Raw genomic sequence first — 27316 nt, forward strand, 5'->3', positions numbered from 1 at the left:
GAGCAAATCCACAGTGGTCTTACATGACACATTAAGATGAGTCAATGAAACATATCTCAATGAAGGCAAGAAACAAAACAGCATTTTTTCCATGTTAGTCAAATGTAGTCACTTACTGAAGAAAGTACTTTTTAATACTGATGTTAAACTTTTCTTCTGTTCTGAACTAAAACAATTTCTACTTTTTAAAACCTGCAAAACCAACAGTGTAAAAGTCTTTCAAGTTAGTGCACTGCAAGTTGTTACAGTAAATCAGTTTCACATTTTTTTATTGTGAAAACTTTTTCAAGTTTGCTCGCATGCAAGACACTTTTTGAAATGAATTAACAGAAAAAACCATACATCTGAATAGGTAGTTTACTTCCAGTGGAAACATGCACTGCTGTTGAGGGAAACCAGCTATGATATTGCTACTCAATCTCATAAAGCCACATTTTCACCCCCAAGGAACAACTGGTATTAGATAATTTTCTGATCTTTTTCCTCTACTCCCTGGCAAGAAAAAGAGATCTTTGAAATTAGCTATTCTTAGTCCTGTTGCTTCTGAACAGTACTAACAGCAATTTTACAAAAAAGAAAGCACAAACCACAACAATTAACATAAAAAACCCAAACAAAGTATTTACATGAGACAAAGCAATGTTTCACTGAGTTATAACAACATATTAACTCACCTGCAGTGTTTCTATTTGTTTTCTGATACTGTTGTTAGATGGCATCTAAATAAAGCAATGTGAGACAGCAAAACATAACAAACATGAGAATGGAAGGCACATGCATGTTAGATGAAAAAAAGCACAAAAACAACAGATAGCTGTCTAGTAAGGACTCTATTCAGTAGAAATACAGGTTTTGCTACAGTGGCTGAAAACGTTCCTCCAACTTTCAAGGTTTTGTGGTAACAGACACTAAAGTTAAACTGTGGAAAAAAAAATTACTCTTTTCCACCCAACAGTGGTACAGAATGATAGACACTTTTCTCTCTCATTCCAGCAGCTTGCTTAAATGTTCCTTCCTCTCCCCAGAAGAGGTGGTAAGGATACCACAACAACTCAGCTTCATCCAAGAATCTATCTGCTTTCTGACAAACCTGCTAGAATTAGTCTATCTAAATAGTAGTCAAAAAGTAAGCAAAACGTTTCACAATACTGACCCAGTGTTATTGCCTGCTGAATAAATTCAGAATTTTGCTTACACTACAGTGTGTAAAGAAATGCCCTGCTGGGCTCAATGCTGAAACAGCATCCCAACCGCTTTGTGGGACAAAGCCAGCTATACGTATACCAAGAAACACCCGTTGGCACGCTCCTGGTCTAAACTGACACTTACAACTCACTTATCTGCTACTTGCATCAGTCCAATCCCCTAAGCTTCCTCCTTTCAGCAAGCCTAGGATGTTTTCCCCATACAATAAGCCTGCTTTGAGGATAACTAAAGGTCGTGTGCACTGAAACCCAGTACAAAGAGTTTACAGGGGCAATAAATATTGCTAGTACTGGATTAGGGTTCAGAGCGCTCTCAGGAACATTATCAAGTAGAACGTAGCACAGAAATACTGCAGGGTAAGGCAAGGTATGAATATACTATGCATCAGGTACTATGGGGCAACTGCAGAGATGTGAGCTTTCACACCACGGCAAATGGGAAATTACTTGTTTCTGTCACCAAAGTGCGACCATACAGTGTTCATTGCTAGGTAAGAATTTGCACTGGGAAGTCACCAGGGAATAAAGTGAGCACCATAAATCCATGACCCACATTACCTCTTGGCAACTTGCTAATGGGCCTGTACTTTTCACAGAATATCCCTGCGACACAGTCTCAGTGTTGTTGTTCTTTCAAACATTAGTTTGTTAATTTTAACTAATACAGTAGGGGTGGATAAATCTTTTCAGTACTCTAACGTATCTTCCAGTAACTCTCAAAATTACTTTGTTAAATAACAAAGACACTGGAGACAATGGATGTGGAATCCTTATTGCATTTTACATATTTAGGTAATAGCAAATAAAATAACTTTAGTCATTAGGAAATCAGGAAATAAAATGGGGAAGGGGAAATCTAAGACTAAACTGCTGTGAACTCAGATTTATAAATTAATGAGATTACTTATTACAGAGTGCATGCATTTAATTAGCTTCAGAAACAAAGGAACACAGTAATTCATAAGACACATTAGGACAGTGAGGGTGTATTTCTCAAGATTAAACTCAACAAAGTTTCTGAATAAGGTAGGCATCCAAAAAAACAATAGTATTCAGTGGGTCAAATTAAACCAAACCATATAATATCCTAAATATCTCACTGATGGCACAGCATCATAAAACTGCAAATTCTGAATTGCAGAAATTCATATGTAGGATTTCTGCTGAATAGAGCCTTACAGTAAACGTGTTAAGCTGTTAGTGGTTAACAGAACTAAGTAAAATATAAAATGCATGCTCAGCAACTACCAGTTAAACTCACTGGCATTTATAGTTTTAATACATCCATTATCAGCAATGGACATTATGCCAGAAAAACACAACTCCTAGACTGTAAGAATTGTTTTAAAGCTTTAAAAACAAAAGCAAAAGCAGCCTCCATAAGCAAAATAAACAACAAAACAAAAATCAAGGCAAATATTGCAAAAGAACTGCAATGTTAGATGAAAAATATACAAAAACCCAACAAGCAACAGAAAAGTGGGAAAGATGTCATGAAAACAAAATGACCCTTAAAAACCAATCCAAGCAGCTAAACCTGTTTCCTTTTGATTTCATGCTGGTTTACGTATTTTACTAATAAGCTTCGGAATTGTCACTCATACTTAACCAGAATGAATATTGTGAAGGTGGATCAAAGAATTTATTAAAATTATCAAAATCAATACACTAGGTGAAATCATGAACTATGTTAATCGAAATTAAGGAAAGAACATGTACAACAATTAATGCTACAGGAAAGTCACTAATACAAATCCCTAATTTCTAAGTATCTCGATCTCTTTATGAACCAACTCATGTTTACAATGCTATCAAGTGAAGCCATGATTTAAAGGGACACTGTAATTTTTATTTAGAAAATATATATCACAGGCTGTAGATATTATCTCTTTTCTGGACTCCCAATTCATTTTCTATTCCTTCAAAAAGTGAAGAAGAGAAAGAAATTTTGCACTTACTATACATTCTACTTATTTTCTCACATATAATTTGCACATGAAGAATCACAGTTTGTACTTTCTCTGGCATAAATAGCGTTTATTAGCAGATACTCCTCCTGCAGATTTTACTCAATAAAACTGATAGCCCCCAAGGGAGCCACATCCGTTTCCAGCATTACATAATAGCATCACAAATACTTACTACTAAGTTTAATACTAATGGAGACTTAAGGCATTTAATTAAAAAAGCAAAACAAAACAAAACAAAATTCACAGTGTCCTTTTAAACAGCCAAATATTCATTGCTTATTTGGCACGATGAGAACATATCGGAATAAACACTATTGATTTGCAACAGTTCCTGAATCGAAAAGGGTTCTTACCTTTAGATGTGACAAACAGTTCTGCAGGAAAACGTGCCAGTTATTTAAAAAAAACTGTTTCTGACTGACACACAACAGGCAGGTGATCAATGGATACAAAGCCTATGAGTAGGGGGGAAAAAGAATTGATCAAATTGCTCTTTGCAGACCTCCCAAGTTTTGTACACTGAGAATGAGACACACAGTCGGTTCTTGTCTCACAGTTTTAGCATTGCACGGCAGCCTTTCCCCGGCACTAGGACACGCATGCCAGGCGTAGTGTCCTGGGTATAACCTACGTGCTGTAAGAGCTCATGGTGTAAGACTGGGGCAGTGGCACCACAGCGAAGCTCATCTCCTAGCAAGGTCTGATCTCAAACAAAGACTGAGAGCAGATCTCACCCTTCATACAATATTTGCTCTTTCCCTGCAACCACAGGATCCAATTCAAGGGGTCCTACATGCTGGGAGAGGGAACTGCCTTTAAGAAGAATATTCAGGAAAAACACCAGCAGCTCAGTAAAGACCAAGGCAGACTTTAGGTTGTCAGATACGTTACTTCTACTTAAGGTCTACTTTTAGTAAGGAATGAAGCACAATTTAATGAAGCCTGTGAATATGCAGACTAGCATGACTTTGCTTTGCTTTAGTAACATAAGATTTGTTTAAACACTACATACTTTAACAGAACACATAATGGTCATTAATACCAAATCTGACTGCAGATTATCTTGTTATGGAGCAAAATTAAAGAATGAGGATGAATAGGCAAACTGTAATCTTGATGTAACCATGTTTCTGACGCCATAAATAAAATCACATTGTGAATACTAACATCAACTACTTTATGTTATTCTTGCATAAGGAGTTTAACCATGTACAATGACATATGCTTTATATGCTCAGAATACCAGAAAGTAAAGCTCATCTCTAACATGAAAGTGAGAATACATAATTTTAAATTCACTTGCATTTACTGAATATGCCAACTGTGATTCAAAATTTAGCTCTACATTTCCAGCAAAGTGAAGTGAATCAACTTGAAACATGGCTGCCATGGTCATCAAGAGTTACCAAATTCTGCATTAGTAAGCGATTTAAATCCTTGCTAAGATGCAGTTTTAGGGGAAAAACTAAGATGCAGTCTTAGGGAAAAAGAAACCCACAGATATTTATATCTGAAAGAGATAATAAAAAATACTGGAAAAAGAAAAACAAAGCATATGAGGAGAGGAGAAAACAAGCAGAGCAGGGCTATTAACAGGCTGCTATTTTGCTGGAGAAGTCTTGTCTGACACTTCTATCTTTTAATTAAACGTAATTTAAATACACAGACTCCCTGAATGCAAGTTCTTTTTAGAAGAGACGTTAGGTTAAATAACTCTGTGCTAAAACCCACTAAAATAAACAAAAACAAGCATTGATTTCAAGACAACCTCACCAGTGAGATAACAGAGCATGTATCTCGCACAAAGAAACAAATCAAAATTAGAGCAAATGCCCATACACTGTGAATTTAATTATACTTGAACTGAGGAGTTAAGATTTAAATTAATACAGCTGTTAGCTTTTCCTCATATAATGTTCTAGCATAAAAGTCTAAGATGAGCAAAATGGAGAAGTTGAAATATTTCTTTAAAATACCAGCGAATGCTTCTTTCTTGAACTCAATTCAAAGGTAGTCTGATAAAGCATCTCCACAAAATTTTTCAAACATGGCACATTCACTTCATTTTTAACAGCCTATTAAAAAAAATACACACATAAATGGGTTTAAAATTTTATACAGAAGGCAATTTAAATATACATTAAGATGTCCATGAATTCAAGCATTCAAAAGTTAAATCTCACATTAGGTTAGTATTTAAGGGTACTTATCTGAAATATAAACAGAAGCAAAAGAAACCATATCATACACTACAACCATACAGTTAAAAACAAGCCAACAAACCCACAACAAAGCAAACCCAAAACCCATTAAAAAACCCACTATTTTAAGAACATGGCCTGTATTCTGTATTTGAAGAAAAAGTATCTGCTATCAACTAACAAATAAAAACTACACTGAAACTCTTCATAAGCGTAATTCCATATATTTAAAAAAATAATACCCATAACTTTTTCACTGTTGCCCTCTTCAATGTTCCCCTTTTCTTTTAAGTTCTCCAGTTCTGAAAACTGAAAACTTAGGAAATGATACACAGGATTACCAGCCAACTAACTACTTAAGTTGTCTTTGTTCAGCTTCCAGAATTAATGAAACAGATAACTCAGAGCCCTACACCTTTTTTACCCACTTTGTCCTTGCACACAGAACAGCCTTCCTTCCACAAACCAGGCAGCTACCTTCTTTATAAAAACCTCTGCTAGTCTCCTAGGCTTCTCTCTGGATACCTGTGATGATCCACTTAAACATTATTCTCAACCTACTGTTTAATACTGTTTCTGCTTTATTTATCAAATTGGCGGGTGGAGTGTTGGAGAGGGGGTTGGCTTTTCTGGAAGAGATCCTCTATACTCGTAACTCCCCTATAATATAAGGTAATTTTTTGTTAGTTTTTATTATTCAGAGTTATTAGAAGATATGTCATGTTCACCTTGCTAAGAACACTCTGAAAACATTCGTGATGGGGAAGCATAAAAAATGGTATATAGTATCTCTGTAATCTGTGTACAAATCCAAAAAGAAAGAACTGAGAAAGTAGCTGTGTTTTAAATCACTTCCTACATACCCTCAAATTATTTATCTTTTGCTATTCTTAAGCTATAAGTTGATCAGTACCCCACTAGCTCCACATGAGAAATTATTTGTGGCCAGCATCACACCGTTGCTTTGGGATATAACCTTGGGCTTACAGATCAGCCTTAACTTCCCCACTGTAAAATATGCTGTCAGCCGTCATACCTGCAGGGTCCAAATCAGGCCACATTTTTTAAAATGCCTGAATGACTAAGCAGGAGAATGACAGTAAAGAGGTCACAATGCCAAAACCCAACACCTTCCTCACTTAAGCAATTTTCTGTATCCAAGTTACAGAAAAATCTAGATTCATTCCTTCGTCTGCTTCAAAAAGATTCAAACTTGCATCTTGCATCTTCCAAGAGAATGACTAACCCTCTCAACTGCATCTCAATCTGGGATGGGGCTCTCCACTTCTATTTAAGAAGCTCCATTTGTATGGAACGATTAGAGACTCGATGAGTCAGAAGGAAATATCAAGCCTCCCTCACCAACCATTTAAAGCGCTGATTCAGGCTATGCTTGTAGGAAGCGATCCACAAAACAACACACATGCTCTGCACAGCCGATGTGCATGCCTCCACGGTTACCACTGGATAGTCCCAATTCCCAAATGCTGTTTCTGTCTCATTACTGTACGTGCAGTTTTCACTTTATTTAAATTACGATTTTGCAAACTAATATTTGTGTTTACCTAAATGCTCAGTACTTTCACTATGCACTCCCCACTCCAACTGCCAACCAACTATGGAGTTCAAAATGACAAATGTGTTCACTTTTTAACAGGACAAGAAATTCTTCTCTAAAAGAGTGTAAGTATGGCCAGATAAGATCAAGAATTCAGTCAATAAACAGCTACTACTAACACCACCTCTTTGTGGTCATGCCTTAAAAAGAAAGATTGTCTCCCTTCTAATTTTAAAAAACGCATACACCCAAGGCTGAGACCAGTGAAGGGAGAGAAGCATTTCCCCATGGCTCAGGGCAAGGCAGATCGTTTGAAAGAGAATGCAGAGTTCAGAGAGATTTCTCTTTTTTTTTTCCTACGAGCTTGCTTAGATGGGATCCCCACCCAGCCCGCTAGTCTTTGTAGATGCCATTCTACGAAACGGGATCTACACCTCCCAGTTCTCCACATATAGCAAGATACGGCCCTGTAATCAGTCGTAACATGGAGCCACGACCTGCCATTTTTCAGGACAGCACACCGAACACACTGTGGCCTAGCATTTGCTAATACAACTATCATTTCAGACAACCATCACAGCAAGTATCCATCTACTACAATGGAACTTCCTGAGCTTGTGGTAAATGGTCAGCTTGAGGTACACTGAGCTGCCGTAACTTCCCGTTGACTTGTTGACCAAGCTTTACACAACTGAGCGAAGCAGCCTGGGATGAAGGGGGAGAACCTGTCCTGACTGAAAGCATTCTCACAAGCAGCATTATAGGCACTGTACATCCAACACCGTGATGATATCGAGGTTTTTTTCTTGTTCATGGCTGCTGAGTAAGATTTCTGGCTTTAGATTTAAGACACATATGGGAGATGATTGACTGCTCTTCCACTTGAAGGATTACATCTAGTGGACACTCACCTCTACGAACAATTTTTTTTTTAATTAGCTAAAACCTACATTCTTCCTTCCTGCATAGGAGTTCACACTCTCCCTATCAGACTGTAAAAACGTTACATATCTCAGTTTATTCTAGAAAGAACTTAACAGGTTTCGGCTAACAAAGAAAAGTCAATGGGACCCTTGAGTGAACAAGTACTAGACCAAGGAAATTTCAAATTTTTAGAACAAATATAAGATTACACAGTGCTCTGGTGATAAAAGGGCCTAGAAAATAGACAGTTTTAAGAAGTTCTGAAAAAAGACTGGGAACTAGCTAATACAGAAATCACACTGACCCATTTCCCTTTAAAAGATTATGTAGGTGCTTGTAATTTACTTAATAGTCTTTTTGAATCTGTAAAAATGTAATATTGTGATGATTAATGGAAGCAGTTTTTAACAATGATAGCCTAATTGAAAGTGATCAGAATAGCAAGGAAGAAAAAAAAAATACTTACAGCAGCCACAGGGATAAGAATTTCCACAAACAAACCAGCAAGTGCATGTTTTATATCTTTATCTTTTACTTCCAGGAAGTATTGAGCACATTCCTTAATAAGGAAGCATTAGAAAAATATTTAGAAAAAAGATGACAAATGTCACTATGCCATAAAAACCACTAGCAGCATCAGACTAATTGTCAGTTTGAATTTAAAACACGCAATGGTGTTTAAATTATTCTTATATTCCTTGAGAATATCAACTTTGCAAAACATTAGAAACTCTAAATCCTGTTTTTCTAGCAATCAAAAAGAAACTGAAAGGAGAACATTTGTAATACCAGATAGCTATTTACTTTCTACTCAGAATATAAAGAGTACTCAGAATATAAAATAATATAAATATGCATGGTTTTCTTCAGATTATTCTGAAGTTTTAAAAAATAAACACTTATCTCTGTTGAATGATTAAAAAATAATTTTTTTATATACTCATTTTCATTTTCAAGATGACCTTGATGCAAAGAAAATTTTACAGAGGAATAAATATTCCATACACGTTTGCACACCAAACTTACCACTCTGGACACAATCTAAAGCACTTGTGTATGTGTCATTTTTTTCAGGATTGAGATCAATGTCAATGGCTGTTAAATAGCTCTAGTGAAATTTATGACTAAGTTGCAGTAACTTCAGTTAATGTGGAATGGGCAAGTTATTTATTAGGACAATTTTTAATCCACAATCAAGAGCAGCAACAAAGAAATTTTTAAGTCTCTGAAAATTAACTGTAGTGTTTTTTAAACAAAAGTGTTTCTTGGCATCTCGGCTATTAAAAAAAGATATATCAAGTAACTTTTTTCTTTAACTCACTGCTTTCATAAAGAAAGAAAATTATTTGATTGCTACACATTTTCATTTAGTCAAATAAATTCATATATTACAGGTTTGCCACATTACTGAGACAATTGAGAGTGAGTTCTCATTATGCTAGGTACTCACAAACTGCAGAGAAACAAATGATTCATACCTCTGAGAACTTACGAACTAAACAGAAAAGGATGAAGGACAACACACAAGTAGAATGAGCAACTGATCACAGCAAGCATCATTGTAGCTTCATGACCTAATCAAAATTACACCCATTTCAGTTTTCTGTAATATTCATTTACCTGCATGAACTGAAATGATGCTTCAAAATCCTCCACGGGATACATTTTCACTCGAAAAAACTTCATTCCCATAATCAAACTGATGATACTTTGTACTACATGAGGACTCTGCTCTTTTTGTCGCAGTTCCTTTAATTCAGTGACAAACTTCTTCCTAACAGCTTGAAACCTGAACAAGCAATATAGATAGCAATTATTTGCATTCTTAGTTACTTTTATATGTTGTCTATAATTTTGAACCAATTTCTTTTGTCTGTTAGTGATAACAGCACCTATAGTAAAAGAAATACAAGATGAACCCTGATACTTTATATCTAGTTATAGAGTGCCTATGATGATCAGCACATTAGAATATACTCGATAACTCAACAACTACTATTGACTGATACCAGGCCTCCTGTCCCTGCACCTACAACTTGACAGCAAAGCAATTCAGTATTATACTGAAGATTATTTCTTGATTTGTTCAAATTTATTGTACTGGAACATGAGACAGACACGCCAGAACACACTCAACTACACTTGACACTTAAGGAATTAGTTACTGGGGTCATTAATAAATGCTGCTATATTAGATAGTCTTTAAGTCTAGAGTGATTTTTCCCCAAATGCAGAAGAGTCAGAGACTGAACTTACTTTGATTGAGCAAGAACCCCTGTCACTTCTGCATATAAGTCTGCAATTATATGCACATTCCCAGTGTTGGTTCCTGAATACCTGAAAAGAAAAAAAAAAAAAAAGGGGGGGGGGGGGGTGTTAAATACAACTTTGTTCTTCTAAACCCCAAGTGTGTTCTCAATTACAAACAAAAAGTTTGTTCCATAGCAAAGGCAGATTGTTACCATAAAAACAATGAAAGTCAAACATAAAATGCATGGGTTAACATTTAAAGTGATGTTGTTTTTTTGAGCGAACATAAGAGACATACTCTGCATAAGAAGTTTACCTCTAGTTATCCAAACTCAGACTTTTCTTACTCTGGCTGGCTGTGCAAATCATTCTGCATATTCTAAGCAAAATAAACTTAGCATTATATTGAACACAGCTGTGTTCTTTCAAGATATGTTTTCAGTTTAAAGATATCAACCAGTGTTCGTTTACAGTATTATCACCAACATGTTACATGTGAGGCAAAGGAGAACAATCACAACAATCAAGCACAGGCTGGTAATACACACAAAATATTTTAAAGTACACAAATGAAACTTACCCTTCCTTATGTTTAAAGTGCTTAAAAGCCAAGTTTAGAACTTCATGTACTAAAGGATCTGGCACTGGATGAACAGGTATCTGAAATGCAGATATCATTTATATGTATGTAACTCTGCATGTAAATATACACGTAGGTATGAATGAAGTAAATAAACAGTACTGTGAGATGCCCTGTAGAAATCTCTCCTACTAGTGTCAAAGGACACATCCTTTGTTGACATATGATATCAAGTTAATTCTGCAATATATGAACATTTACACAACCTGTACTGGCATTCTCTTAAAGTGTTTTGCATACTGGCTTTTAGGGATTAAATCCATAATAAAATAAACAACAGTAATGTAAACACTATGGATTTGTCATCAAAATTTATCAGACTAGGTTAACTATGCATCTTTCCACTCTTTCTACCTTGTGTGGTGTTACTATCACAGATTTAACCTCAAAATGCAATTCATCTCGATATAAAGGAGGACAAAACCAAAAAATAAGAATGCAGAAGAGACATCACCTCCATTTCAGACTTTCTGCAGATGAAAGCAGCCCAAACATATAAAAATCTTCCTAACAATAAATAACAATTTAGTAAGAAGCCAAAACCAACCATTGATTAGAAGGCCCTTTTTTACTGAAGTTCTCTTTGACATCACCACTTTTCTCAGAAAGAAAGAACATTTGCTTAAAAACCAAATGTATTCTTAAAAAAAAGCACGATATACAATTATGAAGTTATACTATCTTTCAAATTTCAAAGCAGTTTAGGTAGGGACTAGAATAACCCTATTAAACATTACCGCCTAAGAGTGATTACGATTTTCACTAAAATACATTAGAAGAAAAGATTACTGTCTCGTCTACAGAAAATGAAGCACATGCTGCTTGAGAATTTCATACTCTTCTTCATCAAGCAAGCTATTTGTCCAAGAACTTCCAGTTACTGGAACTGGCTATTTACATGAATATTCATACAATGAGTAATATGTACTCATTTAAGCAAAAGATTTTTGTTCTTACATAGGTCATATCTATCACCCTCTCTCTGGTTGCTCTGGGCATATTACAGAAAGGGCTGTATCATATCCTTTGCATCCTCTAAAACCAGTTTTTAAGAATTAAACAATGATGGGGCTCCCAGGAAGACAGGAAGATGGATGTAATGTGAATGTAAATAAGTTTATTGATAAAAAGCCATCCTTTCGGCGCTTTGCCTAATTGCAGAGTCATGTTACAGGCAGAACATAGAAACGCTCCTTTAGGTAACTTTTAATATTAAATTGACCGAAAGAGTCTCTTAAGTGATGTATCTATGTTTAGTGGCCCATTGCACGGCTTTAGCAGAAGAAAATATCCTTATCAGAAAAATACCTATCTTGTCTGGAGTACAAGCATGAGAGGCTCACCAAGTATTACAGGAATCACCACAGACTCTCTTCAAGACCAAAACTTTGGCACCTCTCCTGACATCTGAATCACTGGCAACATGTACTCTACTTAACAGAAAAACTAATACCAGTTCAAAAGACAGAAGCTACCCATACAACCCTGCAATCCTAAACAAGCAATTCCATTTCCCTTTTTCTTTCACACCAATAGAAAATTTAGGCAGGGACAGAGCACAAACCAAAGATTTTCTGTAAAACACTAACACATGACAGTTTGATGGTTTTAATATTGTTCTCTGCATCTCTGCGCATGCAGTATAGGAATATCACTTTGCATGTTTGGTCAGTGTCTCAAAGAAGGATAGGCAGCTTTTTTGTTTTACTGTTTTCATTTTTCCCTATATCACAAACATGCCATACATAACCACATAAACAGAAATCACCTACAAATTATTTGCAAACTAAACCACACTCCTTGCTTTACTTAATACAGAAAGCCATTTAATTTTCATGTACTTATACATAAAAGACATAAACTACTTAAGTATTTGAAACGTGAAATTTGGTCAAGTCTGCTTCATGTTTTTCAACTGTTTCTTACAGTAATCTTTTTCTTCTCTCAAAAAATGTGAGAAAAAAAATGCTGCTACTTGAAGCCAAACTCTATCCTCTTGTCCATACAACAATGCAAATTTTCTATTAACAGAAATTGTGCATGACATCACCTAGCACTACACTATAAGGCCAAGCAAAATTACATACCCTTTCTAATTTTTTTAAAAAGTGACATTTGAATGTTGTCATTCAATGATTTCACATTGTATTTTAAAAATGTTTAAGCAGACAAAAGGTACTGAATATAAATAAAATATTATTTTTTACAGTTTTGCTTTTTGCAGTACATCAGCAGCTTTGACTTAGTGGGTCCAAGACATGTGAATAAGATAAGGCAGGCATGTAAAGAAAAGACAGGAGAGGCGAAAGGCTTTATGCAACTGAGAGTATATTTACAGCCTTGCATATGCTCATCGTATATATGCTCCAGTTTTTAATACAAACATTTAAAGGAGACGATCAAAACTGACGTTAAAAGCAAAAGATTAAAAGAAGTTTGCCAAAGCAAAAGAGCTTACCTGTTTTAGAACCTCTATTAAAACTAAACAAAAAATGAAATCTACAGCTAAGTCCCTCCTTTCAAGTAGATAATCTCTTTCACGTTGTTGGTCATCTCTAAAATAAGAAATCAAGAACACACGTATCATACACCAGACTGAATACAAATATTGCAGAGAAGGGGTATACATGTCTTTCATGCAATCATTGTTGCACACGTATAAAATGGATGGTTAGAAAGACTTTGGGGTTTAATGAAGCACTGACATCTTGCTCCCTCCTAAAAGGGCCTGCTAACAACCAAAACAATTCAAAAAGGGACAAACTAGCTTGGAATTATCAGCATCCAACTTCCTTCTATAAATCAACCCCAAAATCATAAAGTCACTTCATGCATATCATCTACACAAGTTAAATACACTACCTCAAATAAGCCCATGCTCTTTCTACAAAGACTTGGGTAATGACAGATCCAAATACAAAATACTTGTCAAAAAAAGTACAAAGCACGCATTTTCTTACAAGAAAGCACACAAAAATTAAACAGACTTTTGCAATGAAAACTCTTACCCCTTCGATTTTGTGCTAGACCGAGGTCTATATTCGTAAGATTCATCTTCTGTTCCATTTTGACGCCTGTACCAGTCAAACAAGGTGCGTAATAAGGAGGGGAGACAGTGCTCTGCTACTGAGCTCATAGAGCTTATCAACTGAAAAAAAGTAAGAAAAGTAGTTTAGCATGATAAAGCAATCTAAAAATCTTAGCATTATAATCATTCTTTCAAATGATTTTTAATGTTAAAAACCATGTGTCATAATTTTACAAAGTGGCAACTTTATGTATCATTTTCACCTAGGACAATTACTGTAAATATGACACACTAAGTCAATTACAATGATAAATTTAAGCAAAGTGTTCTGAAGCTCACAGGGATCACAGAATCCTAAATTTATAGAGATAATCCATATAAAGCCATTGAGAAAACAGCAGAGATTTTAGGATGCCCTTGAATGTTGCCACATGTATCTCTGAAGTATATGTACCTTTACAGTACAAATGACAGATAAGAGGTTACCCTCCTGAACTGAGGCAGTATGTAACCTTCAAAAACATGCTTCTTTGGTTATTAGACAAACTAAAATAAGAGCCTTTTAGATATTCTATTCTACTTTTAATACATTTGACTGGTCTAGATCTCAAGCTACATTTACTTTCAGCATAACTCGCCTATCTACTGCTGTCTTCTAGAAAACCCGCATGAGCTGTAAAGTTCTCTGTACAACAGTGGCAATAGAAACCATTATAGAAGGAAGACTTTAACATGGTATGAAACTTAAATTCTCTAGGCTTCCTTTAACTTAAACAGAACTCGTCAGTGCTCAAGCTTGGAGAGGGGAAGAATGACTGGAGAAAGACAGCATAAAACAGCTATAAACTCCCTGCGAGGAGGCAGCAGGGAGCAAGCCCATCCCCAAAACACTGGTTGGAAAAGGAGAGTTACCTACCACATTGATCACTGATACCATGTATTAATTACCTCTTGCATCTTTCAAATAAGAGGTTTCAATGGAAGCCATCCTCATGCTATAACTTATCTATTATTCGTTATTCCGGAAAACCAAGATAACATCAATGCCATTACTTCTTTGTCCTCATTTGAAGCATCTTGGTTTTTCAGGTTTGGGGAAGGGATGGGGGCAGGTGAACCATATGGAAACCTCAGGAGGATCTCTTTCAACCATCTGAATACTCTACTCAGCTTGTTAACCAGTCAGCTATTCAAATCACAATAATTAAGTAGCATTCTTGACTCTCTGAAAAATCCTTCAATTATATAAACAAGAGGAGAAACTTCCTCAAAATAAGTAAAATCATATTCTTATTCTGTAAGTTCATAAAATTTTAAATTCCAGTATACAATACAAACTACAGATATTCCAAATCTGAACAGGAAGTAGGTTTCATTAAGAAATTTTTACTAGAATGATGAGATGACTTTTTCTCTTACTACTCTTGTCTGTCAATAGGATATTCACTAAAAAGGGTTTCAATGTAAAAACCAGGCATACCTGCTGGAGGAGGGGCACGCACATTGAGCTAACTGCACAAAAAGATGAAGGCAGTTATTGCAGGCAACACAAAAGCATACAAAGCCTTTTTAACACAGAAAAGAAACAAAAGCTAGAAATACTCTGTAGGCTTGCTATAATGCCTTGCATCTCAGAACAAAGGCTAAATTTTTAGAATACCTTCATTCTTACACTAATATATGTTGAAATCTTTATGACGTGCTTTGGAAACCAAGCATGTTGTAAGCCTGTTCCTTGTGCACTGATATCCATAAAAAAATAAATACCCAGTCAACTAACCAACCTACATTCGACTTCTAGAAGTGGACAGTAAAAACCAGCTCAGTTTTACCACTTTGAAGTTAGATTGTGATCTGAAATGAAGCAGTGCGTGATGAAGAGGAATGCATACAAATTAAGATGTTGCTCAAGAGAATTTTCTGATGTGGCAGAGGTCTGACAAATTTCCTTGGAAAAAAACAAGATGGAGAAGACAAGAGGAAAGAAAAATTATGAGGAAATTGGAGATACTTGTGGGCTACTATTAAAACCATCATCCTTCAGTAAGAGAAAGCATCAAAAAAGGAACTCAAAAGACCCATTTGTATTGATAAAGCTTCAAAAAATTTTCACTGAGACTTCATGGGCAAGAAATGCCTGTTGCTTGCATCAGCCTGGGGTACTCAACCATCTCTGTTGACCTCAACTCCAGCCATGAGCAGAAAACACAAGTTAAAACCATTAATATATTTTGGAATTAAAAAAAAAAAAAAAAAGATTCAGAAAGAACCCTTCTCATGAGTTACTAAACTGAAAATATTAGACTCAGCATAAAATCATCAGTATAACTGATAATCCTTAGAATGAAAGCTAAAGCTAAACTTGATGAAGAAGGGATCTATCACCAACCACAGCAATCCAAAACCTGTTTTGCCTTCAGAATTTACTGTCAATACCCATACCCCAAATAACCTAAACACTGGGGAAATACTTCAATATCTTTCTCTAAAAATAACAATTTCTCTTTCTTTAAAAATAATGATATATCCAATAGGTTGCACAGAGCTATGTTCATATGGCAACTACACACACAAGAAGACAGGAACAGATTAAGTGAACACTTAAATTACCCTGTGCTGTCAATGTAAAATGACCCCACAAAGCACTTCTTCTTCTCTGCCCTCCTTCTGAAATGACGGGTTTATTAGTAGAAGAAAAAGGAAAGCTGCATTTTAAGCTTTACTAAACCTTTTCCTGAGGTTTTCCTGCAAATTTACAGAGTATATTAATACTACTATCATTCATAAATGTTCCAGCAGTTAGGCAATTTTCATCATCTTCCACAGAAACAAGCTGTATTACATGCATTAAAAAATTTGTCATTGGTTAAGTGCTAAACCCAGAAACTACTGGCATTATAAAGCATTTTTCTCTAGAAACGAAAAATCAGTTTTACATTATGATTATTTATTTCCTGTCAAGTTCTGCATCCATATCATTCTAATGAAAAGGCATTGGAATTATCAGGAAGGTGAAATCTTTGTTCATATTACATAGCTGCTAAGCAGAATACGAGCTATATGCTTATTGTTCTTATTTAATATAATTACCATACTGCTTGGATACTAAATTCAAGTTCACCTGGTATAAAAATTGTAAGAAACCCATTTTAGTTTAGCATTAAATTATGCCTAGGTTGAAAACAGCAATCCAGACAAAGAGATCCTGTAATGCCCAAGAGAACAGGGCTGCGATAGTCATCATGACGTATACTTACATTCCTCATAATGAAACAGCAAAGCATGCTCCAGTCTTAAAAGGCCGTAGCACATTGCTAATTGCTGCACTTAACATACCCAACAGTATATTGAGAGGTAAGAAGAGAGATATGCAAAATTATAATAAGATGCTGGAGGCCAAATTCCAGCTATGGCCAAAATCCTGGTCCTGAAAACATCGCTCAAGTTGTGCCTAATAATGAACAAGCCTGAACCCCAGAGACACATCTGCTTTCAGTCACTGAGATGGCCAAGATATGCTTCTGCGTGATCATAACGTTTTGGTATCTTAGGACAAGACTCGGAAATTGCCAAGTATGATTCCTACAACAAACAAAAGATGAAAAATACAAGCTATTTCAGTTTCAAGCTGTACAAGCAAAAATATTTTAAGAAATGTAATATATGCTCTAAAAAAAAATTCCTCTCCGGTAGCTTCTTGATGCACTGGGAATGATAAAGGGAAAGCACTGGTACTAAAATGCTAAGATTTTTTAACAGTTTAGAAGTGTAACAACATAAAAATTCCCTTCTCATTTTCCAAACTTTCATCTCTCCTAGCTAAATTTACATTTTTTTTCAATTAAAACCTCAGTGACAAATAAAAGAATTGTACTATTTTGAAAATTAGAAACTCTTGATTTTGCACACTCAGATATAATAGCAGCCCTCTTGATCTGGTTATGCTTCCAACAGAAACAACTTACAATCCCGTTAAACAGCTATTATACTTTTTCATGATAGAGACAGGCAATGCTACACACCTTCCTCCTCCATCCCTCTTAGAGCTGAGAGAATGCGTGTTAACTAGATACCTTCTTACTCCCAGAGTCCCTCCTGTGTTTCAGTCATGCTCTTTTTATTCACAAAGTGTAACACTTACTAGCTCAGACACCGTATCAGTACAGCTAAAGCCACTTTTTAGACTCAAATTCCTAACTCCATAAAGATCTCTGGGTGAACAAGGTTGGCCCAGCAACAGCTCTAGCTTCTCTGCTAGATGCTATAGCTGTGTACTCTGGATCCTCCTCTCTCCCGTACTTTGCCAGTCTCTTTTTACTCTGCAGTCTTCTGCACTCGTGGAGAATTGATCTTAATATGGGTTTCATACACCCAGCAATGAACAGAGAGAAGCAATCTTAATCCCTTTTGCCAAACAACGTTCAAAATTCCCTAACAAAATTCACAATCCCTGTCACCAGAAGGGAGACATTCTGCTCTGACTTTCTAAAGTAGTTATTCAGTACCATTAAAATTCAGATCTCAGCGGATCCAAAGTAGATTACCAATACAAAAAGAACAAAATAAGAACTCACACGCATACACACACATATACACATACACAATCAAAACAAATTATTTTAAGAGTACTACACTTTCAGGAAAACAAGTTTATTTGTATATTACAAGATTTCAAAAGTTATATGTTTTATTTTTTACTTTTCTTCACTCAGCATATTTTTAGAACCTCATGTAGTTTAATACACAACTACTACTGATTTATAAAAAACATCCTTAGCTGAGGAAAAATGTGGTAAGGTGGGAGTTAGTAGAAAAATTAGTAATATTACTGATTTACAGATTTCCTTAGTTCATCCCCATCATGCATATTATTTAGCTTTTGGTCAGCTTTACAATAAAATACTGTAGCTACCAAAGAATTTATACCCTATCCCCCCTCACCCATTTTCCTTGCTTATGAGTAAACTTTCATTTAGGAGATAATGGCCTTACAGCAGGTTAGATTAGAAAACATTAAAAGGCTACGTGAGGTTTTTGGTGGTGGTTTTGTTTTTGTTTTTCTTTGAAAAGGAAATTATACATCAAATATTACATGCTATTATTTGTTTCTCTTTTGGGAGGAGGGAAAAGAGGTACATGGATGGCATTAACTGAAAAGTAGGGGCAGGTCCACAGATTTCACTGCAATGTCTAATACCTATATCCAAGGAGTAATGCAAAGCATTAAACAAAAATCCAGGTACAGAAGATATGGACAGAACACTAAACTTCATGCAGTAAGACGCTGTTTGGTAACAGTTAAGAACAGGAACAGGCACATAATGGGGCTTCATCTGAATGCTGCCTCTCCATTGCAAGGAAGTAGTTACGGGACAAAAACATGCCTATACTATGAAAGAATTAGAAATACAGACAATAAACATGAATAAATTGAACAGAGAGTTATTCCATGTACAGTTCACTTATAGTAAGTGAAACAGAATAGCCTCATAATGTGACTATACACTCAGTAAAGGACAAAGTAGCATTTAAAACCTATCTTGTGCCTTCTGCCATAGAACCAAAAAGCCCTCAGTAAAGCTGTGTTACTGAAATTAACGCTATTTGCTTATAAAAGCAGAACCCCAAACACGGAAACAATAAGTGATACAGGCTGAGGTTACACAAAGCTTGTTAACAGGAATAGAAATAAATTAAGTCTTCTCATCCCCTACCATATTTCAGCATCTTTTCTCCAGCATCTTTCACTGCTACCTTCGAATAATTAATCTATTCTAGTAGTTTCTTACTATCATATTCTACAATGGAAAATAAAGCCTAACTAACATTCAAGGCCTAAATCTTGTGACACTGATTCAGATGTGGATGTTCCATGTCATTTCAACAGTGGAACCACTATTCTGCAAAAACAGAGGCCACCTTAATCTAATAAAAACTCCTTCAACTACATGTTTCCTACCTGATCAAACTGAAGATCTTCACCTCTTTGAAGAGATCTGGACAAGAGCTTTTCCTGTAAAGAAAAAAAAATAAAAAGAAACGTGAATTTCACAGTGCAATTGACTGTTATCAATGATAGATTCCTTCTTTCTCAGTTATATCACAGAACAAAGAAACTACTTTTAATGTGAATATTTGCATTATTTTTAACGTACAACCATTTCTGAAGATGTGAAGTATACTCACAAAATAGAAGAATACAGATCTAAAATTAATTTGGTAGCTTAATAGCAATAACATTAAAGACTGACAAACAGAAAATATCAAACACCTCTCCCAAACAGCAGGGCCTACAGCGGTATGCTCAACAGAGATAGCTGGCAGTGGGTGCCAAGTGTAACTTAGAAGGAAAGCCATTCCCATCTGAATTAACAAGCATATTCATGTTCATATAAGGCAGTTATCGTAAGCTACAAGAATGAATTTTAAAATGCCTTCACAAAGGCAGAGACAATTGTTCAATGCATTTCCAGTCTGCGCTTTTCCTGAACTGCAATGAAAAATAGCGAGAAAACCTATGTCAATAATAACTTGTTTTACATTTGAAATAACTTTGTAAGGTACAGAAAAGATGCAATATTACTAGAGTTTAATCATTACAATATTTCATTGCTACCCGTACCATAAGATATAATTTAACTTTTAACAGAGCAGTATATTCCTGACAAAATAATTTAGTGAGAATTAAAGCATTAAGAAAACAAAACACTCATGAACTGTAATAGTAATGTAATAGTAATTCTTACTAGTCACTGTGGAGAGTACCAAATTATACAGTTACAAGAAATACAACTTTTATAGTCTCTTGCTAGGGTATCCTGGAAAGTAAAAAAAGGAAAGGGGAAGTGGGGGAGAGGGGAAGGAGGGGGTGGGGTGGGGTGGTCAGCAAGGGGTTTGGAAAAAAAAAAAAAAAAAAAAAGTAAGTCCCGTGTACTGGCTCTGAGGGTCAATGATTTATGGTAAGCCGAGTGCCACAGTAACGGCTTTAAGGGCATACTACAAAGCAGCAAGATATATAAAGATGTAATGAGCATTTCTTGCTAATTAAAGAAATTTTAAACTATTTTTCACTTTATTGTAAATGAATCAAAAACATTATCTTTGATGAAGAAAGTAGAAAAAGTACTCAAGGTAAGGAATTAATACCTCACGTTAAATTGCAGTAAGCAAACAAAGAGCCTTTATGGAGCAAATTAAGTCAAGTAGTAAGCTGGAAGAGCTGTTACCTTGCCTGGTCTGGGATGTAAAAGGAGGTGTCAGCAATACTGATAGCCAGTACTGCTCTCAACAGGTTGTGCCTCAGTTAACACAAAAAACCTGCTCAGTAGTTTAGTAAGAGACAACACCCATGCTGTCAAGGCTGTTGACAAAAATTTTAAAAGTCAATATTGCTTGGCATTTAACACTTACAAGGCTGCAACAGAGAGGTTATATGTTAAAACAGATAAAAATTGGGACTGCATGTACCAAGTCTAAGATTCAAACTGGCGGCTTATTTTCACTTGTCCTAATCATAATCTTGAAAATATGAGAATTTCTGGCATTTTCTGTGATGAGTGCAGCTGTATTTGGTGTTCAAAAGGACACAATCTCTGGCAACTATTACAGCCTCTGAAAACTTGAATTCAACATTGCCCAGGCAAAAAGCATTTGCTTACTCTGGAAGCATAACTTGAAATAATATAGGTACCAATTCACAAATCAGACTATTTTCACTTTCTATAATCCAAAGAAACTCACTTAATTGTCTAAGAAAACACTGCCATTTATGTACACTTCCAGTATGCCTAAATAAAAAATATCTCAAAAAAGAAGGTGGTTTCAGGAAAATGCATTTAATATTCTGAAATAGTTCTATTTGTTCATCAATTGATGTATTAGCCAATGTTCTTTGTGCAAAGAGGAGAGCAAAGGGGAAAAGGTTTCAGAAGCTGGTAAATAAACACTTCTTTGAGTCCTATAAATTCATATAATTTTACATGTTATGTCTGTTCAAAATACTGTTATGAGAACTGACATTTTGCAGCAGATACTAAAAGCTCCAGAGAGCACTGGCAAATCAGAATTCCCTTTTAACTAGAACTCCTCCCTACCCTTTTCTTATAAGGAAATGCCTACTGTAGGTGAATTCATGTTATCTGTACTATGCTTTTAGATAAACTCCACAAATAATTGTAATCTTATCTATAAAGCAGAAACACGAGAAATGTTCCACCCTATATAAACATTGTATATTACTAAATAAGCTGAAGGAAAATAACCAGAAAACTATTTCCTGAGAAGATGGAGAAATTACTTTCCTGTAAGAAGACAGTAAAAGTCAGGTTCCTTAAGTCTGCTTATGATACAATGCCCCAATATGCCGCGTTTCCAGCATGGTACTATGAAACTATTATACAGGTGAACAAACACTGGGTTTATTATACCCATTGCATGTGTCTAAAACCAGAAATAGCTAAAGAAAAGAACGATAACAAATCAAAGAGAAGTGAAATAATCTCCAAGTCTTCAGATGAAGTGAAATCCATGCCAATAGATAGCAAACTATTTTTAAGTTAGTTCTGAAAGTTTAGCTCCCCCCCATTCTATACTAATTGAGACACTTCTGTACATTAGATGTTGATATAACTTTTAAGATTTTTAGTATCAGAAAGAATGAAGACCTTGCAAGTTCATAATACTCTCTATTATTTTTCCCTCAACTTTAAAGATCCTAACTGCTAAAAGATAAATATCACTGTAGTTAATGTAACACCAACCAAACAAATGCGACATAAGCAAATAATACTCTCTAACCCAGTCTCAGGTTTATCAAGGCCTTTGAATTATTTGTACGGCTTTAAAATTTATTTTCCTTCAATGCTGTCTTCTAACTCTGCTTTGTCATGGCCCCAGTCATCTCACATGACTTACAAAAATCTATCCAACAGCATAAAGTAAAGGCCTGGAAACTTTCACTGAATTAATAATTTAAGATTTATTTTCCTGGCTTCCTGAAATTCAGAGAATGATGGAAATAATAGGTCTACATTTGTCTTTTACAAGTGAAATGAAAACAAAACAAAACAAAAAACCCAAACCAACCTACTATTGAATTAACCAAAGAGCAGTTTGCATGCATTGTGTAAAGCAGAAATGTCAACATATGGCAGGCAGCAGAGATCAGGATGTAGACAGACATGTGTGTGCTGTGCAAACAACTGCACCCCTGGAAAAATGTACCACCCATTGGCCCCTCTCCAGTATTCACTAGCACCATCCTCTGGTGGCTACTGCACCTCAGCAGGGTGGCTGGTGAACAGGTGAACAGCAGGTGAACGCAGCAGAACTAGAGCACTTGTTTCTGTCCTCCGAGCTGCAAGTAAGGGACCAGCCAAGTGATGCTGCCTTGCCTCCTGCAGCCCCATTGCTGGGCAGCACCTGCGTTCTTGCCCCCGCGTCAGAGCAGCATAGGAGAAAGGCTGTGCTGAAGAAATGCGGTGTGCTAAATTTTAGACTTCAGACAAGCTTTTGAAAGCACCTTGGCAAGACTTGCAAAAGCGTACAGTGCTAGTCTGAGTTTAGTTTCTCCATGATGGAATAAAATCATTGGTGTTGGCCACAGGCTTAAATATTCTTGCTAGTTTTCACTTAAACGTGAGACTGAACTACAGTTTAGTAAGTTAGCAGTGTAACCAGTTAACAGCTTGGTGACTTGGTGGCACCATGTTAAACTCTCTGCTTGAATTCTAACCGACTATATTTACATGCAGCCTGACAAAATAGAAGGTAACTGAGTTTATCACTAATCTTTTTCACTGGTATAGTTTGTTCCACATTTGGGAAAGGCTGGTATCATGCCTTACAGTCATCCTCGCTCAGCTGAGGAAGAGTATTTTAAGCTACAATAAATTGTGTCTGAGCCCTTTTTCCTTTAAAACTATATATTACTACAAAAGACTTAGAAGATTTTTTTTTTTAAAAAAGTGTTTTAATTTAATTTACTTACTAAAAGGATGATCTTCCTTCCTGCGGTTACACTCGCTACTTGAATCATTTATTTTAAGCATTTGCTGATAAGCTCTTTCTGTAACTTTGGAAACTGCAGTATTAAAATTTTGCAAGCAGAGAACTCTTAATTAACTCAGTGAAAGGAAACTACTTTGTTACTCACCGAGTATGGTAAGTGAATTCACAGCCAGAGAAACCATTTAGTTACTTTTTAAAATCACAAGTCAGTTACTTCTAAATGAAACCCATACATCTAGCTAAAACAGTACTGTCCCCTCACCCCTAGGTGCTGTCTTGATCTGAAGTTACTTTTTTTTTTATTTATTTATTTTTTAATTAATTTTTGCTCCCCTACTGGCATGTTCATCTTCAACTTTTAAAAAGTGCCTAGCTCCTAACTTTAATTGGTCTGGCTCCAAATTCTCTCCAACAGCCTAGCTTCACCTACCACATTAAAGATTTATGTAACACTATATATATTCTCCACATTATTATTTGTGGCCAAGCCATCCCACAAAATCAAATCACACTAAAATGATAAAAGCTTTCCTCTCTTCCATTAAAGCCTTTTCTCCAGTCTCAGTCAGTGCCTTTCCTGTGCCCTTTCAGACTTTTATCTTTCTTTTTAAATGTCATACACTAGAACTGAATAGTCAGTATTTATATCAAATACTACGTACAAAAATAAAACCACTTCAGTACTTTAGTATTTCCTTCCATTGAGACCCCTAAGGATTCCCTTCCACCTCTTTGTGTTACAGAGGCTCAGGTTGTTTCACTTTTCCAAAGCTTTTGGCACCTCTTTTAAATTGCTGGGTTTCTGTATAGTCTGTCCTTCTCACCAACATAAAATAAGGAAAGCTGGCTATATGTATAAATTTACATTTGATTGCATTAAAAAACATTTTGTTTAAAGGAATTCAACTTAGCAAATGAACCCAGACAGAAGTGTTAAAGACCTTCACAAATTACTACTCCAGCAATATTTATAATTTTTTATTTTAGCCCAACGAATTTTATACATACTGTATACAGACAAAACACCAATTTCAGAATCTTCTTAGTAAAAGATCCTAAGGCAGACTTCATGCAATCACCACAAAACCTCACCAGACAACAGAGGTGGGAATCACTCTTGTTTTGCAGCACAAGCGAACTCCGGGGCTATTCTATTTACCTTGCTACCAGTATTCCGGTTAGGAGCTTTAACCCCAAACTAGCTGTGTCTAAGGAAGAGCCCTCTTCAGCTCACCTGAATTACAGCCAGTCCATGTCATTCTGGCCAAGCACTACCCTCCCCGCACGTTTAGGGGCCGAGGGAGCGGCATTCGCAGCAGTAGGCACGCAGACTGCCTGAGCAGAGCTGTCTGCCTTTCCACCCACAGCATCACCACCCCTAGAGCTCTCCTCTCATTTCTTAGCTACCTACCCTTCACCATTTGCGTGCCCCTTTTCCTACAAAGTTTCTGTGCTTTCTTATCAAACCCTCCCAAACACCTGACTCTTGGATGTCTGTAAGGAAACAGACAAGTTATGTTTAAGTTGTAGGCTTGCCTGGTATACACACAAACACACACGTATATATAATGTATACCTAAGCAGGTGTGTATAAAGAAATGTTTCCTTTTCTTCAGCCTTTGATCTAATGGTTTTAGTTGAAGATGATTCCATCAGTGACACCACAAAAGATGTTTAGCCACATTTTTGTGTTCTTTTAGACTGCTGCTTAATAACATTTTTTCCTACTAAAGTTTTGAAACTGGGGCTCGAGTGCTCACATGTGCACTTCTGCACATGAACACTTCTGCAAACAGCAGTTGCAGAGGCCTTGTGTGAGCCAGCCCTCTGTGAGCTGCAGCATCCCACCTGCTCAGCAAATTTCCAAGTTAAAAAAAACAAACTTTTTTTCCCCCAGAAATTTCCAAGTTTAAAAAAAAAAAAAAAATCCTTTTACTTCAAGATCATGTGTTCTGGATCATCAACAGAATTTTCCATTTTGCCTCATCTGCAATATATGCTTGGCTACTTTATTCTTCCAGGTGTTCGCGTTATTACTTTGGAAAACAAACCAGATGTATCTTTTCTTGAAAGTATATTGTCACAGTATTATTTCAAAGAAACATCAACAGGAAACACACTTCGCAGTGTTAATGAAGGAACATTTTTTGTTGTCGCTATTTCCTTTTGTATCTTTACAGAACTTATGACTACTAAGAGGTCTTGTTTCCAGTAACCACTACGTAACAGTTTTGAAGGAAGTGAATAAAACTTAATCCAGGTAGCAACCCTGTTTGCAGAAGCCTATTTATTCTTGAAATACTGCCTTTGAAAACTCAACAATATCTGGAGGATTTTTTTTTCAGTAACCACACATACGATAAATCAGCCCATTTTTAAAAAAAAGCAGGATGATTTCAAGGGATACTATGAAAAAAAGGACTCACCAAAGGTTCAGCCATTACAACTTCAATTTTCTTTTCAGCTTGAACAGCAAATTCAGCAAAGAGGCTTTTGATGACGTACTCGCCAGGTTTGACATCTGGATCAATAGTAATGTTAGACATGATGATGCCTCTCTTTTCCCAGGTGGAAACAACACTTGGAGAAACTCTGCGTTTATTTACTCTGCTGTGTGGCGTGGAGGCTAGAGAAAAAAAAAAAGAAAAATAAAGAGCTATAAAGCAGAGCTTCTAAACACAGTGCCCGTCACTTCTTTACTTACCCATCCACCACAGGGATGTACTCACATGGTAAATTCTGTAAACCAGAAGGAGGAAATAACTAGCTATAACATCCAACAAGAATATTTTTTTTTTTAAATTAGGTGGGAAATTCTACTCGAAGTTGCATACAGGTTTACAGTGTAACTCATTTTTGTCATTGCTAAAATGCATAACTGTCCTATGCTGTGCGAACCACCCCATTCTGAATACAACTGTATGATGATCATGATAAAGATTACAGCTGGTAATATCTGATATCTTCAGTTCAAGTATGACTAAAAAAATCAAAAGGTCCAATGTAAAGGGTTATCTCCCTATATTGTGAGAGGCATCAGCTTGATTCAACTTTTATAAATTGGCCATGAAGTTCAAGTTTCTACTTGGTATCCAAATATCTTCAAGAGAAATATTTCCTTGGCCCCTCTTGGCACTTTTTGTCAGTACGCTGATTTTCCTAACAAGAACGCAAACCCTTTCGAGACATGTCATGCTAACTCTTCATCTTCATTCTCTAGTCACAAATCTAAAAGACTTGCTCCTTAGGAGAAATATTAATTAATCGATCAATATAAATAACATTGGATATATTAGTCTCCCTCTCTAAGGATTAGTACTTTCACCTTTTTACTGAAATTGTCATATACTAAGTTTACATATATTTATCCACCTTTAATTTTATTTTTCTCTCTAAGCACTGAAAAACTTTTCTTTATTATCACAGTTGCCACCCAATGTGAACTGCAGTACCAAAAATCAGGTATCAGAATGCACTCACACATGAATTTAACATACACATAACAATTAGAGTAAATAATTACAATTCTTGT

At 35.9% G+C, this 27316-nt stretch overlaps 1 protein-coding gene across 10 annotated transcripts in view; it reads right to left on the reverse strand.

Annotated features, from left to right (window-relative positions):
* FRYL (FRY like transcription coactivator) overlaps positions 1 to 27316 on the reverse strand; it is a 176641-nt gene that overhangs the window by 76965 nt on the left and 72360 nt on the right. For 7 of the 10 annotated variants that reach the window (XM_075025546.1, XM_075025526.1, XM_075025516.1 and 4 more), the window contains 11 exons: positions 26211 to 26410; positions 19736 to 19789; positions 13757 to 13896; positions 13207 to 13303; positions 10689 to 10768; positions 10115 to 10195; positions 9479 to 9647; positions 8325 to 8417; positions 5152 to 5250; positions 3529 to 3630; positions 675 to 719 (listed from right to left, as the gene is read on the reverse strand). In XM_075025546.1, coding sequence (XP_074881647.1) covers positions 675 to 719; positions 3529 to 3630; positions 5152 to 5250; positions 8325 to 8417; positions 9479 to 9647; positions 10115 to 10195; positions 10689 to 10768; positions 13207 to 13303; positions 13757 to 13896; positions 19736 to 19789; positions 26211 to 26330 — 1080 coding nt within the window. In that variant the 5' untranslated portion in view covers positions 26331 to 26410. Of the gene's footprint in view, positions 1 to 674; positions 720 to 3528; positions 3631 to 5151; positions 5251 to 8324; positions 8418 to 9478; positions 9648 to 10114; positions 10196 to 10688; positions 10769 to 13206; positions 13304 to 13756; positions 13897 to 19735; positions 19790 to 26210; positions 26411 to 27316 lie in introns of those variants that run through there. The other 3 variants (XM_075025565.1, XM_075025507.1, XM_075025500.1) reach the window with 1 other exon arrangement.

The sequence above is a fragment of the Buteo buteo genome, chromosome 1, assembly GCF_964188355.1.
Source record: "Buteo buteo chromosome 1, bButBut1.hap1.1, whole genome shotgun sequence".
Lineage (NCBI taxonomy): Eukaryota > Metazoa > Chordata > Aves > Accipitriformes > Accipitridae > Buteo > Buteo buteo.